This window comes from Nestor notabilis, unplaced genomic scaffold, assembly GCF_000696875.1.
Source record: "Nestor notabilis isolate BGI_N333 unplaced genomic scaffold, ASM69687v1 scaffold2745, whole genome shotgun sequence".
Taxonomy (NCBI): Eukaryota; Metazoa; Chordata; class Aves; order Psittaciformes; family Psittacidae; genus Nestor; species Nestor notabilis.
Window position 1 is genome coordinate 21,183 of NW_009928642.1, and position 16,154 is coordinate 37,336.

A 16,154-nucleotide genomic window follows, 5' to 3' on the forward strand; every position below is an offset into this window, starting at 1 on the left:
CAATTAGCTATGAAATGGATTGCCAAGTATAATGTAATTAAGCAAAACACATTTTCCCCTGCAGTATTTTTTTTAAGACTATTGCTTTAACAATAATATGTTCGAGACTATTGAGATTGAACATTTAATCTTAAACTTTCCGATTTTTTCAATGTTGTTTTAACTGGAGTGGAGTGAATATTTTAATGAATTAAATGGTGTGCATCTTTATGTAGCAAGCGTTGAAACACAAGTAAAGAAATAAAAATGCTATTTCAACTTACAAATCAAAACAGCTTACCATACTTCTAAAGATGTTTGTACTCTTCATAAATCATACTGTGGGTAATCAAAAGCATTTTGAATGTAGCAACATAGGCTGAAAGCCCTTTTCTGATTTGAGCAGTGCCCTATCTATTATTCTTTGTCATATTCAGTAACGTGAGTTCTTTGGAGTTGATGGAAATAAAAAAAGGAGTTACATATGTTGGTGATTAATTGATAGGTAATTGTCTTTATTCTACAAGAGTGATGTTACTGCAATAGAAGTTAGGTAGTATAGATGCTGGAGGCCTTCACTGTGCACTACTGTTGAATATCTTAGAAATAATTTTTGTGGGGAAGATGATGTTGGAATGGATGTTTTTGTGTCTAACAGTGTTTTAGAAACATTACCTGCACAGAACACTTCCTTGTAAATTTAGGTTGTTGGTGCTCAGTGTTTAGTCTCTGCTGAGCTTTATGAGAGAGATTCTCTTTGGTGGCAGTGCCAGTCTGGAGAAGTAAATTGGTCCCTGACAGACACCTCTCCCCCTGCACTGTGGTAGCCATGGCAACAGGCATGTCATCCCACCATACAGCTCTGCACACAGAGATGCTTCTCCTGCGCAGTGTCAGGTCCTGGGGTAGCCTGATAGCTGCAAAGAGCAGTACTGAGTGAAACAAACACCCTGCCAGCCTTCAGCCAACAAACCACCACATACTGAAGAGATTAAGCTAGTGTTTCTTGTTTTTCTTTGTCTAGTCCTTAATTTTTTTTACAAGTAAAAGAAAATGAAAGTTGGTCAGAGCCATTATTTTTGGGGTTTTTTTTGCTTGCAAGCAGGGAAACATTAAACATCCTGGATAGCTATTTTCTGTAGCTGTTATTCAGTGTTTAAAAATGTCTTACTAGTGTCAATAAAGCAAAACCAGAACTTTTAGCACAGATGAATTTAAAAGTATATGTTCACTAAATGAAGTATATAAGATTCTAAGGTGTAGTTTTAAAAGGTAGAAAAGGAGTCCCTTTTCAGGCCAGTTTATCCATCTAGAAAACCACTAGCACACACCTAGTTGTTTCTGTTTCAAGAGAGAGATAATGCATGTGATTTCCAGGAGTGGTTTCTGTTACTTTCTTTTAAGATTCCTCTTTTCCCCATGTGTCGTCTTTCTGTGTACACTTAAATTTTGTACATTTAGAAGCAGTATAAAATACTTCTTAAAAATACATCCAGAGTTAAATGTTGTTATGCCCAGAACACACTTTGGATCTTTTTATCTTCCAAATCTATGAGAAATTCACCTCTCTATTACCTACGGAGCATTCAGAAGTACTTTTTAAGTAGCCAGATAGGCAGATTGTAGAGTAAGGACCAGCCTATACTCTGCTGGGCCTGAGTCCTGTCCCACCTTCTGAGAAGTTTGTTCATATATGCTCTTCCCCCTACCCCAAACAGTGATCTCCTTTTTGGGTGGGTCCTGCTGGCAGTGGCTTTCATGAAGTTCAGAGAAAACTGTGAGGGCCAATATGTAGCAGAAGGTACTGAATTTTCAAGAGATTTACTTACTGGCTTTAAGTAGATCCATTCATCACTGTCTATGAATGACAAAAGCTGGTGCCATTGAAGCTTCATTTTATTGTGAAGTGTAATCCTTCTGAAATCTCTAGCCTGTGGAGGTCTAGAAATGTGTTACATGTTGGATCAGGATTCATATGAAAAGTTTAACCTGACTGGTAAAATTTTCAGGTATTTTTGGCTACTTTCACTCCAGTAGGCCTATGATACATAGACTTGCTACTCCTTTTGACCAGTACTTGGAGAGGGGCCTGAGGAAAAGTGAGCAGAATGTGACTCACCCCAGTTCTCAGAGATTTGACACAATTAGGAAAATCAGTGAAGACTGACTGTTAGAGTCTTAGTAGACCTCTGATAAAATAGGCATCTCTGGGACCTAGCAATATGAGTTAAAGTTAGTTTTATACAACTGTCTGCTGTTTGCCATCATAGATTTATATTTTTTAACTATCCTGCGTGACTCTGAGGACAATAATTCCTGTTACAGGTATTCGGCTGCAGAAAAGTTTGGTTGAAGTTGACCAAATCACTGACTTGTTTGTTCACACTGACAGCCAAGATCTATCTGGAAATGTGTGGTTTGAATGACCTCTAACCTAGAAGTATGAGCATCAGTTTTACATCCTTTCTAAAAGCTCCTAGTAACTCTTTGCTGCTGATCATTGAGTACGAATTCTTTAGAAATTGAGCACACTTTGAAGTCATACAGGAGAGCACTTGTTTGTTTGAGAATATTTTGGGGTTTTCATGTTTGACAACAGAACTTTCATAGGTGATTTAACATTTCTTTGGTATGCTTTGGAGCTCAAGTTAGGTGGCTCTGGGTGATAAAGCTGGGAGGAGATTGGGTTTTTGTTCACTTGGAGTTGGGGCTTTTAGTTCTCCATAATCAGAATTCTTGCTGCCAAAGCAAACATTCTTACAAAAATTACATAAAAGGTAAAAAAAAAACCCAAACAAACCAAAAAACCCAAACTTCCAAGCTAATGGCAGTATAAAAGATCTAGTGGTACATCTGAAAAAAAATGTTATCCTACTCTTCACTGCAGGCTTGTTGTTATAGAATATTAGACTTGGGCTTTTCTTATATTTCAGTTATGGAAAAAGCCATTAGGCCTTACAATTATACCAGTAGAAATTCTGTTACTGGCCAAAATAAATACATCTGATATTACCTAGTGTTTGAATAGCTATATCTTTTACAACTCTTATGATTTAATATTGTGAAACAAGTATCTCTCATCCTTTGTCCAGTAAGAGAACCGATACTTTGTTTGGATGTTGTTCTTACTCATGTTCTTAAGAAAAAATGTTTTTCTCATTAAAAAAAAGTTTCTGTAAGATTTATGTATGTGTGCTCTGAAATTCTGAAATCCCAGAACACTTTCTCTGCATGGCCAATATCAATTATATCTGAATAAAGTAGTTTTCTTAAATGCCTGATATTGTACTATGGCTTAAATGCACATCAAGAAATGTGTGAATCTGCTCTGATTAGGAGTCACTAAAGAATTTTGGACTAGTTTCTATTTTTCCTCTTCTTTTGACAACTCTGAACATCCAAGCCTAACAAATACCATACAGAGAAGTCAGATTGTGTCATATTATCCTGTGCTGTTTTTCTGATCTTCATATGTTAGTGTAAAAAGTTAACTTTAACTAAGTAAAGCCTAAAAGCCTGCAAAGCCCAAGACTAAAGAGTCCACCAGAGTTAAAACTTATATTGCTTTCACGAATTTTGTGAGCGAATTGGCAGATTAGCTCACTGTGTCAGCCACAAGAGTGGCATGAATGCAGAGCCATGTGATACTAACTGTGTTTCACAACTCGGGCTCTGTCTACCCAATATGGAGAAGGAAGTATTTGTAAGAGTAGCTTCTTCTCTTGTCCAAATCTTTCCTCTGGATGTCCAGAGCAGCTGTGCAATGTTTTGTGCTTGAAAGTGACTGTTCATTCCAGCTGGTGGAGATAAATATCTACAATTTATGAAAGGACTTCACTGTAATGAAAAGTACCTTGAAGCTTTTATTTACCATAACTAGTATTTATATATATATGTGTGTGTGCATGTGTGTGTGTATGTATATTAAAAAGTTTAAAAAAGCCTTTAATTACAAAGCCTGAACTCTAGAAATGTATCTTTGATATATTGTACAGGAAGTCTTTCAACAAGGGTGCTTATTGTCTGTCTCAGCTTTTGGTAGCAAATACACCTAAAATCCTTCTCAAAGATCACCAGGAAAGGTCACATCAAATAAGCAGAAATGAGATTTGTCATCATGAAAGATGACATTTATTTTGCATAAACAAATTACTACTGATTAGTGGTTTGGTATTTCTGACTCTTACACTTGTACTTGCTTATCTGGCATAATATGATATCCAGTCAGTGAATAAAATGCCATTCCATTTGTAATTTTTATAAGACCATCTGAGATTAAGCTCAGAAACTATGTAGTTATTATGGATATGAATTCTATACATTGTAATTTTTAAATACATTACATGACATTTTCCTTTTAATGTGTAAAAAAATCACAAACGGCTTCCTTTTTTTTTTCTTTTCACCAATAGAAGAAAAAAAAGACTATTTTGCGGATAGGAATTCAGAGCCTGGGCTCTTTGTTGTGGGGTGACGACATTTGTTGCAGTGATACTCCTGAAGATATTCATAGCCTTACAAAATTCCTGTATGTTCTCCGTGGCCTCCTCAGAAAATCTTTGTCAGCCTGTGTCATCACAATACCCGCTCACCTTATCGAGGTAAGAATGCTCTCTTTGCTCTATTTCATAGCTGACACATCAGCCAGCAAGAATGGGAAGTTTATGGTAAGAAAATAAGTGCAATTTTGAACATCTGGAAAACTCTTTTTGTTCAAAGGGCTGTTAAAATATGACTTCACTGTAGTGTTTATATACTTCTGTGGGACAGCATGCTGCAACATCTATAAAGACCTAAGCATAAAACCATCTTAGATAGTTATGCCTTCTGTGGGTCTTAGTCATTTTCTAAAAAACGAGCAGAATTTCAGAAACTGTAGAAAAGCGAAGAGAATCCTGGTAATCTCTTTTAGTTTTATTCTTTTCTTTTTACAACTCCCCTACACACTTTTCCACTGCCTTAAGGACACTGTTTAGAGTTTCAATACAAGACATTTTCAGTCCAGTCTATTCATTTGTCATGCTCATTATGATGATGTGCAATCTTGTTTTTAAAGCCAGGAATTGAAAGATGTAGGTTTCCTCTTTAATTCTAATACCCCGTTTTACTGGCACCAGTTACGTTATCAGAATAATTTTCCCAACTGCAAAATCAGGAGCTGCTAATAGCACCAATCCTGAGAGTATATGGACACTTAATGCATCTTCTGGAAATAAATGGTTTTACTAAAAGGAAAAATGTTGATAAGGTTTTAGGGGGTTTTTGTGTTCTTTTTTTTAACGACAAGTGATAATGTAACTTACAAGAGTAAAATTATTATTCACAATGACCAGAGAACCTGTAATTTTACATACTAATTTGATTTCACTACAGTAAAATACTGGATAAAACCTCATATTACTCAAAGCATTTTCGTAGTAGATGAATTTATCATTAGATTAAATCCTGTCTTATGAAAGTACATGGCACTTACTTATGTATATTGCATTTTGTGAAGGTGTTTGAATACCAGCACATTTTATTTATCTGGATACCTGGTGCACTTACTTCTTCGAAAATATAGAAACTTGATTTTCTAATTTTACCACTGCAATCAAAAGTGTATGAATAATCCTCTTGCAGTGCAAACCTCCATCTCCTTACTCAGCTATTTTTAAAGATTAGATGGCAGTTTGCCTTCAAAAAGATTGACAGTAAAATTTAATGTAACGAATCGAATTTGTGAATGTAAAACTAGCACTCTTCTTTTTACATGTTGGAATTACCTGCCCATAATTGGCATGTACAATCAGTTTCATTGTACTCTTTTTTTATAAGTTATGTAAATAAAAGGTATGATGATGTTTTAGAGAAGTCCAGAAGAATCTCTAAGAAACAAAGTGAAGGACAAAAGTTTTTGTATGTTGCAAACCTACCTGGAAGCTACTTTTGGGTTTGTGATTTTAATTCCATATAAATTGATTCCTATGGAGTTAAGATTGATATTACATCCGATTTTTTAAGTTGCTGATTTTTTAATTTTCACAGGATTGTTTTACAGTAAGTGCTAGACTATTCTGAATAAAAACCAAAAAAGAAACATTATTCCCAGAATCTTTGCTTAGCAGCCTTGAACAAATTAGAGCATTTAATTTTTCTGAAATTGTTAAACTTCATGTATCCTTCTTTATGCACTAAACTATGGAAAAAACTGTCATTAGGAGGAGCAAAGCTGCTGAGGGTTCCTTATACCCCACATTACTCAGTTCCCAGAGCCCTGCTGTGTAGTTGTTGCACTCTCCAAGAAGCCTGTTAAAGAGCCCCTGAGAGCATGTGTACAGCCCTCCATGTTAATAGTTAATTGGTGAGGATGGCAAGATGAGAGGACAGCCGAACATGTGGTCTCTCAGGCTCAAGCCGTAGACAGACCTTTAGTTATAATAACAGCAGCTGCTCACATTCTCACAACCCAGCTACTCACCATTCTGTTGCTGAGATTTCTTGCTGGATTTTAAAAAGTAAAGAAAATATCTTTTCTTTCCAAGAGAATAACAGAGAGGGTTTTGGGTTTTTTTCCAAGTGCATTTCTGCATATGTATATAATTTGATCAGAGTAAGTTCTAGCATACACTGTCTCTGTAGAAAAAGTCAGTACACTGAAGGTATAGAAAAACACACAGTATTTTTCTGAATGTGTAGTAAATTCCATATTTACTCCCTAAACTACTGTTTCTGCATTTTGTATGTTATCTTTTACTTCCCAGCTATATTAATTAGGTGGTCTACAAGTAAATTCTTCACATGAATAATTGCCATACAGATAAATATGAGTTCAAAATCACAATTTAATCAAGGGGTTGGCTGCATAAGATGTACAGAAAAATAGTTTCATTTTTACCTCCTTTGTCTTGAAAAACTAGATTTTCAGTAGTCACTCGTACCATGTCTTGTCTGTGACAGCCGCCAGTGCTAGTTACTCCAGTGAAGAAATAAAGCTCACAACTGGTAGTACTGATTTTCAACAGGGGCAATATCTTTCCAACCCAGACTAGTTAAATTTTTTACATATAGTGTATGAATAATGCAAATATAGATAGATAGATGGATAGATAGATAGATAGATAGATATGGAATGTATGTGTATATAGTTTGAGATGGGTTTCTTTTGCGTATTTTCCCAAATACTTTGCATCTTGTACTGTGACAGGGAGTTTCACAAATTAAATCTACCTTGTTTCTTTCATTTTCAGAAAATTTAATTTTGCCTTTACTTTTCATAAATTCCATCTTTGTTCTTGGCTTATGAGACAATAAGATGAGGCTCATGAAGGTCCCTATTTATCTTTTCTGTATTCAGATTGTTTTGTAATTTTTCTCATGCTACTTCCTAAATCTGTTTTTAAACAGTCGCTTTTCTTTTAATTATATTTTACTTTGTTGGAATAATACAATAATACTATTATTGTTAGTTCACTTTTTATACATTCTAGTGTCTGCTTTGTTTCTTTGATGACCACTGAACATTAAAGAGTGATTTTGTTCTTGATGCTTTTCCCCTCTGTGGTACACATCCACCAATGTAGCCCTTTCTTTATGCCAGCTATTCATTTTCTTTGATGTAATAACTTTGAATTGCATTTATCCAAAGATGTTGCTCATGCATCGAGTTTGATGGGACACTGAATGTCTTCACAGTCTTCTGTAAGGCTGTATTTTGGTAAAATACACAAATTTACAAAAAAATCTGGTTGTGTACAGAGGTTTTTTTTCAGGATAATTGAAAGAAATTGTAGCCCACTAAAGAATATAGATTCTTTGTGTTTTATTGATGAAACTTGTAGTGCAAGCAATGCATGAAGAAAAAATAAAACTCTCTTTTCTCAACCACACGAATAGGAATACATTATTCTGGAAGAGGATTTCAAGAAAATGACACTAAAAACTTATCCAGTTACAAATTTTATTCAGATGATGTGTGACAAGTTTTACTTGATTGATATTTTATACCAATTGAACATACTCTTATCTTACACTGTCTGTCAGGTAATAAATATTGAGATACTTATGAGTATGATTAAAATAGTTGATGGAAGGTTATTTTTCAAGTCTTTTTACTGCTTCTTGAAAATTCATTGTGCCTATGAAATCAGATGGTGCATTTGAAAAGGGAAAATTACTTCTATTTTTTAAATTTAGCATTGATCAAGGAAGGCAGACTGAAGAGGGATTTAATTTGTTGTTACACTTTACAAATATAAGGAATATTCTAAAACCAAGTAAGGGCTCTTTATCTGTGTGTTGATATCTTTGCTTTTTATTACCTAATTTAAAAAAAAAATCAAACTCTTTGAGTGCTAGAGAGTGTCACTTAAAGGACTTTAATGTCACTGGTTTATACTTGAAAAAGCCCTAAATTAGAATTTGAAGTCTTTTCCTATTGTATTTTCTTCTTTTTCTTTCTACTGGAAATCCTTGGTAAATCCAGAAACATCTTTCTCCTAAAATACTAACTAATGTTCATAATTCTGTTCCTGTTCTTCCCAATTTTGTATCACTTAAGTAGTATTTTTTAGAGTAGATTATTCTTTTCACTGGGAGAAAGTGTAACACTTTCATTAAAGCCACCCTTTATTTTGAACTTGAAGCTGTATTTATTACTGGTAAGGACTAACAACCATATTAGTCAGCATGTACCAAGGGAAATTAATTGACTAATGAAAAGTCAGTATGAATAAGTCTTGTTACAGAACCTATCCTTAGAGTCTGAAGTTCTGTTTAGCAATGTATTTTCATTATTTCATCCAGTATGTTAAAAAATTCATTTCCTGCAATAATGTTTCCTACAATAATAATTCCTAATCCTAATGTTTCGATGCCTTGAATTCACTGAAGTGCGTATGTTAATGTATGTTTTGGTGTGTAAAAATTCAGAAACAAACCTTTTCACATACATAGGCTTTTGAGTTCACACTTAGTAATTTAGAAGCTAAACCTGAAGTCAAGCAATCAAGTTCTTTAGAATCCACTTGGTAATATAGGATTATAAGATACAAACTTCTAGAGCTTGTAAATTTCCCACAGTTTGAAATCTTTACTCCTAAGACAAGAGCTAAGAGTGATTGCTTGCCTTAGAACTAACTTCTGAGAGTTCACCAGTGTAAAACGCTGAATAACCTTCAAATGTATTAGTGTATTCAAATGTATTTGATGTGGTAGCCACTGACACAAATTTGTATTGAAATCAGATGTCATGTAGTTTTTATATCATAGTTAAGCAAGCTTTCAGAATTCTTTGCAAAGTAGAAAAAAATTATGAAATGGGATATTGGTATTTTCTAACTTGCTTTTTCATGTTTCACATTGCTGTTTGATATATGTAAGAAATACAGTTTAACAACTATGCAAAGAAATACTGAGAGTCATGAGTTTATGTCAGTGTTCTTGGGCTAGCCACATAGTTTTTTCATATCTGAATATTCTGGTTTGTATATTCTAGACATTCACAAAAGTATCTTTTAAATTATGATTAAGTAGGAAGCTCAGAGAAGTATACAATTTAAAATTAAATTGGGGAACAGTAAGTAATTATTTTTTTTTCAATTTCTATTGTCCTTGGTAGTATTTGCTAATAAAGTTGCAGGAGAAATAGAAATATTTTGTTGCTTCATAAAACAAGTTTATGGCTGCCAACAGGCTGTATTCTGGCTCTGCTACTTGTGATTTGGTAATAGGTACCCATTTCAAAACCAAATACAAGATACATCCAAAGCATGTGTTTGTACCCACATTTTAATTGTCTTTTAGTGGACTTAGTCATATTATGAACAGTCACATTGTATTTAAAATTGCATGCCAAAACCAGCTTTCTCATTTTAATAGATTTTACTTTTTAGAAGGACACTATATACACATCCTTTTCACCATCTCGTCAACACATTGTCTCTTAATAGAAAAAAACCCCACTTTTCTAAAATGAATACATTAAACTTTAAAAGTTAATGAGTATATGCAACATTACAATTTTATTTTTCATTTTATGTATATAATCTGAAAATACACCTATGAAAACTTAAAAAAAATAGGCAAGATTTAGAACTAAATCTTTCAACTGCAGTATTAGACCTAAACAGTTAAATATCCCATCACAGTATGGAGATAGTCATCTGTTCAAGCATATGGAATCTTTTGGCTACTGGACTAAGTAGTTAATATAATGCCCAGTGTCCAGACATGGACACAACTGTTATGGAAGCAGAAGGGAAGAGGCTCATGTATTGAGCCCATTTGGACACTGATAAGTAAAGATTAGAAGAGTGACTTTAAATAATGCAGGACCAAAGTAGGTACCTGCTTTAAACGAGTAATTCTTTTAGAAAATGGAAGGTAGTACTGTTTTTCTGAAGAAATTCAATTTTTTTGTTCACATAAGTAGAGGTCTACATTCCTGTAAAAAGTGCCCTGTGAATCTAGCATTAAATATCTGTTGTCTATTGTATTGCAGAACAAAGAACTATAAATTTTGTGTAAAACTATTTTATATTTAAATTATTGCATATGTATTTCCCATCCGAAGTGATTTTCAAATAACTGAACATTGAATTTCTGTGCAGTGTTTTGCTTAGAAACATTTGATGTGAACTTTTGGTGTTGTTTAAAAACCTTGAAATTTCAGAACCTAATTTTAGATCTTTTTGTTTAGACCTGCTCTATTAATTACAATAGAATGATAATAAAAAGGAATACTGCATCTTTAATGATGTTTTTGTGCCTGTGTAGTTAAGCTTCAATGCTAGGGAGAATAAAAAAAAAAAAATTAAATTAGCCTTGTAACCTCTTTCTCTTCCAGACTGATGATGGAAAATAAAAGCTCTTAGCCACAGAATGTAACACTTAGAATTAATATTTAATTAGACCAGCAAATTGTACACTGTGGCTGAAAGCTTCCAAAGAGTTGTTAGTGCCACAATTGACCTACAAGTTTAATAATAACTCACTTCTAGGAGCAAGTGCCAGTTCAGCATAGTGGAGCCACTGTAAGAAAGTCCTGGGAGATTAAAATCAGCAAACCAAATGGCAGGCGAGGATTCCTGGGATGGAGCCTTCTGGAAAGCTGGGAGCTGGAGTAGCTTTTCAGCCAGGATTCAGATGAGAACAGTGGGCAAAAAAAGCTGATCCCTCCTGTTCTGGGAGCTTCTGGTTGTAGGCCAAAATCCTAGAACAGATTTTTTCTAAATGTTCTTACTGCAGCTACTAATTTATATCACAAATCAAGTAATGAATGACTTATCTTCATCTTCTGATTAAGTTTAATACAAACATTATCACTGAATTCTCTGGCGTGAATTTTACTTAAGGAAGAACAGCACTTTTTTGGTATGTCTGTAATTTAGTATGTTTGTGTTGCAGAACGTTTCATTTTATGGTATCTAACTGCTTCATAAATGGTTCTTGCTACAGTATGATGTGATGAGCAATTTATTGTAGTGTTATAAAATATGTAAATTAAATAAAAAATGTGTATACATTGTAAAATAGAGTATTTTGAAGGTTAAATAACTTAATCTTGCCTTTCATTTTCAGAACAATTAAAATACAAAACCTGTAACTCTACCATTAGATACCCAACTGAGCCTTAATTCTATGGCAAATTATTCTAGTGAAATAGGGCACCATAAGTTCAAAAATGTGCAAACACACAGCAACAGACTGAGGAAGGAACATTCTGCATTATTTATTGGCTAGATCCTAAATAATTAAGGAAATGCCTACTCATTAGTTAAAAATTAAAGCAGGTGAGAACCTTGCCAGCAGAGGGAGCAGTCATGTCTTTGCTTAGGTTCCCACCGTTTCCAGCCTACCCATCATTTCCACCCTACCTCCTCTTATTGCCCAGCCAGTTTCCCATCTGGACCTAGCTTTGCCAGCCTGCTCCTGATGACAGCCTATAATTTTATATTGAATAAGGGATTCGTTTTTAAAATGATTTTATATTTCGGCATCTTTCAGAATCAGTTAGCTGTTCCTTTTGATATTTGTGTACTAATAATTGAAATAATGGTGGAGGATCTTTTTGGTCACCTGTGAGTAAAATGTGATTCGCTGTTTAAAGAATTAAAGTTGCAGCCTTTCTGAATTGGTAAGCAAAATGCAGAGACATTTTTTTCCAGGCAAAATTGCAACAAAAGGAACTCCTAAATCTTTTTTTTTCTTTTTTTCTTTTTTTTTTTTTTAATAGGTACTTAATAATTCCTAAAGGAGTCAGAGGATTTCAGTTAATACAGTTGGTCTCAAATACATTAATTTTAGCAGTTTTGTTATGGCTCATTTGTAATATGACTCTCATTCTTTCAGTCTACTTTTGTATCTCTATTACACTATGACCAACTCATAGCACTGAATATTTTGTGTGTTTAATTTTCTAAATGAATCTGCTCAAATGGTCATTTCATTTTTGCGATTATTAAAGACAAATAGTACCATAGAGTTTTCCATATACATATGCTTCATAACAATGAGAAAATCTCATTAATAAGGACCAGATAGTATTTAGGGGAGATGCTGGGCTCACCTCAGCCCAGATTTTGTACTAATTTTTTCCCAGCTCTTCACCCTTCACTGGAGAAGGGCTCGATAAGGTTTATTTTATCTACCCACTGCAGAAGGGCTCACTCAAGAGCTCTGCACCCCAGAACAGTTCATACTCACGTGCAGCCTGTGCTTTCAGCTGCTGACTGCTAAGGGAAGAGTCAGAAAAGAACTGAACAGGGATTCAGCTCAAAAAGTGTCACTCTTTAACACCCTGTACATGTCACCTCTTTCAGGCAGATATTAATGGGATTTTGAGCACACAGCTTTCTAACCTTTGACTCCCACGTTATCTTTGTGATACCACCGAATATTTTCCTGGTATCCCAAAGCCATAGATGCAGCCTCCTAAACCAGGTCTCAAATAGAGGGAGAATACTCAGTGAAAGGCTGAGTACAGTTCCCAGTTCACTGTTGACTGACTTGTGGCTTTGGACAACTCACATGACATCTTTGTGCTTGTTGCATGACTTGGAAATAAGGAATGCAGGACTTGCCTTTCTTTTGTAAAGCACTTGGAAATCAACAGATGGAAAGTTTGTTTTAAACTACATAGTCTTTGTTCTCACTTTCGGTTTTGTAGGCCTCAGCAGCAATTGTTATTGACTTGCTTGTTTTATCTATATTGAGTCATCGCTTATTTCGCTGTTGGTCTTTAGGTCTTTCCTCCCATGGCAAAAGAGACATACTTTTTATTTCGTAGGGTGCCAAGTTTTGCTGGCATTAATTCTTTTATAGCTCAAGTAGTAGACAGGTCAAGGCCATCTGTTTTCAGGGAAGATCTAAAGATTTGTGTGTGTGTGATAGTTTTTATTTTCTGGCTGATTATTCTTCCTAGAAACTTATCCAGAATTTTTTAAGTTTAATTCTGTGCCACCCACCATCATCTGATATATTTGATAATAACATTGCAGGATTCCCACAGCAGTGATAGTGGTTTAGGTGTAAGATTAGGAAACCATGGCTCAAATGTTTTGAGGTTTTAGGAAACAAAAATAATAGTTCTAACTAGTTTCACAGTTGAAAGACTCTTGAATATATGAAGACTATGAGGACAAGCATTACTAAAAGCAACTTCAAGAGAACAACCAAAATCTGGAATTAATACATCATGTAACATACTGGCCAACAGATGTTTTGTTATTCCCTTCCTGTTTTTCCAAGTATGTTGTATCTAATTGCCTGCTCATGTCTTCACTACATGTCCTTTCTTTGCTTCTGTAACCTGTATGAAATTATTCAAAAATGCTATTCATTGCTTGAAATTAGCTAATGCTATACACTATATATCTAAACAAATGAACCAAAATCAAGCTTCTGTGATTTCAGCCATATGAACAGATATTTATACTTAAATTCTGTTTTAGTGAGTAAGGTTCTTCAAAGCTAAACGAAGATGCCTGATCAGTCTGAATCCCTAAATGTGGATTTTTCATCACTGAAGACATTATTTGTAGAAAACCTTGAAATATGTTTCTAGGATATCTGTCTTCCAGCAAAGACAGTTTTCTTGTGACACTGATAGAGATTTCAACATACCAAAATTTGTTAATGTATTGTTGCTCATCTTATGTTCCAGTGGCCTGAGTGTATGTTCATTTTGGAGCCAAAATTCGAAGTTCAGTGAGTAGGTTTAGTGTATGCAAGCACTGAGAACAGTGCTAATCAACTTAGAGTCAGAATACATATAGAATTTTATACTTTACAGTCTTTGTTAATTACTGCTAAAATAATGTTTGGAAAAGCAGTTATTAATCTTTTGAGGATTTGTGAATGATGAAAAATGCACAAACTGTATCTGTCTATATAACTAGTACAAAAGCCTGATACCTAAATTCTTTTCCCAAAATGTAAGGGTAATTCTTGGATTTTCTGATCAGTAATTATTTAAATATCCTTTCAATTTAAAATCCTTTGGAGATTAAGTAGTAATGACAAGTGGTAAATAGTTGTATATTGTGAAGTCATTACCACACAATTGTGTGATAATCTCTCAGAAAATATCAAGAATTTTTTCACCTATTGGACATCCAGCCAGTGTTTCATTATAGTCAAATGTGGCACAACCAATTATTGATCTTATTTGTGAAAATTCACACACCAAAATATGCTTTAATTTTATAAGGTTCCTACTACTTTGAGTGTACTTGCTTGCTTGCTGTTAATTATTGAGGCGTTCTTTCAAATGAAGTGTCAGGGTTACGTCACTCACCTGTTGGTAACAACACAAACTGTTGCCTATAATCACAGTTTTCCTAAACTTGGGGGGAATATCTGAATTCATCTTTAAATTCTCTGCTGTCATATGGGAGATGTATGCAACTCACTGGGGCTTTGTCCCAGTGCTAGCAGTTGTTTGTAAGAACTTTTTTAGGTAATGAAATCCATTTTAGGATTTGATGTATTAGCTCTTTAATTAACTGTTTTAAAACAAAATCAGTGATGGGATTAGATTACTAGAAAGTAAAAGTACAGAAGCCAGATATAAGCCTCTGCCAAAAGATAGGCCTAATGTCTCTTGGAAGAGACATAGTCTTAAAATACCTTCTTTTCAATCCAGTGTATAAATCAGTATTAAAATTATGTTGATGTATTGATCTGAATACAAATGCAAATAAATGGAGCCCATGTGATTCAAGAGCTTAGTGTATTTGTACAGGTGCTAGTTGGATCTCATTGTAGATCTTTAACGTGAGACTCTTATTTTCCTGTTAAATTTTGAGACAGTTACTGTGTCAAAAGTTGAGGCCATTCTAAGAACATTTTCAATTTTTTCACTTTTCTGTACTTAATTCAGTGCAAGGACTGAAAATGTAAAGATTATTACTTAAATTTTGTGAGCTTTTTAATTTCTTTAGAAACTGACAACATAAAAATGGGAGGACATATCTCTGGATGTTAGAAAAAATTTGACAGGAAATCAGAGAACTAGAAATTAGACCAGAGTAGAGAAGAGAGGGGTTTTTTCCTAATACAGAATCCAGATGAACCAAGATTGATTTGATTATTAGTAGTAATAATATAATTGCAGTACATTAAGAACTCAATCCAGTAGAAACACACAGTATTAATTTCTGTCTGTAAGTGTGAGTATAGCGACTGTACATGTATTTGTGTTGATAGAATTCCATGCTTTATACCCAGACACGGGAGATGATGTGTTTATTTGTAAATAAGTATTTACAAATGCACACAAATAATTACTCAAAGCTGTGTAGATTGTGCAAATAAATTAGTAGGACAAAACAATCTTTTTCTATAATTGCCCTTCCCAAAAGCTGGTTAAACAAATATGTATAGTTTCCCATTTTTTTTGAAACTACACGTTGCTCGAGCCCTAATATTGAAAGTTTGCTCTTAAAAGAAAATGTCTCTCTAAAGCAGCAAGCACAAAGTAAGAGATAGAATGGATGCCTAGCCCAGCCTGCACAACAGGCTTGCTACCATGTTGTTAGAATAATTACATTTTGGCTGAACTAACTAATTAAGAGGAGCTGCAAAACATCTAGCAAGACTGAAAACTTTTCAGGACTGGGTTGGGGTTTGGGTTTTTTTTTACTTTTGAGTGTAATTTAAAACAATACCTCTTCTAGCTGCCAACAAACTCTTTC

The 16,154-nt window shown here is 34.3% G+C and overlaps 1 protein-coding gene across 1 annotated transcript in view; it reads left to right on the top strand.

Moving 5' to 3' along the window:
• Positions 1 to 16,154, top strand: part of ELP4 (elongator acetyltransferase complex subunit 4) — a gene marked incomplete at its 5' end in the record, with an annotated part of 108,872 nt that overhangs the window by 11,631 nt on the left and 81,087 nt on the right. The window contains one exon of the mRNA XM_010014579.1: positions 4,392 to 4,580. Coding sequence (XP_010012881.1) covers positions 4,392 to 4,580 — 189 coding nt within the window. The remainder of the gene's footprint in view (positions 1 to 4,391; positions 4,581 to 16,154) is intronic.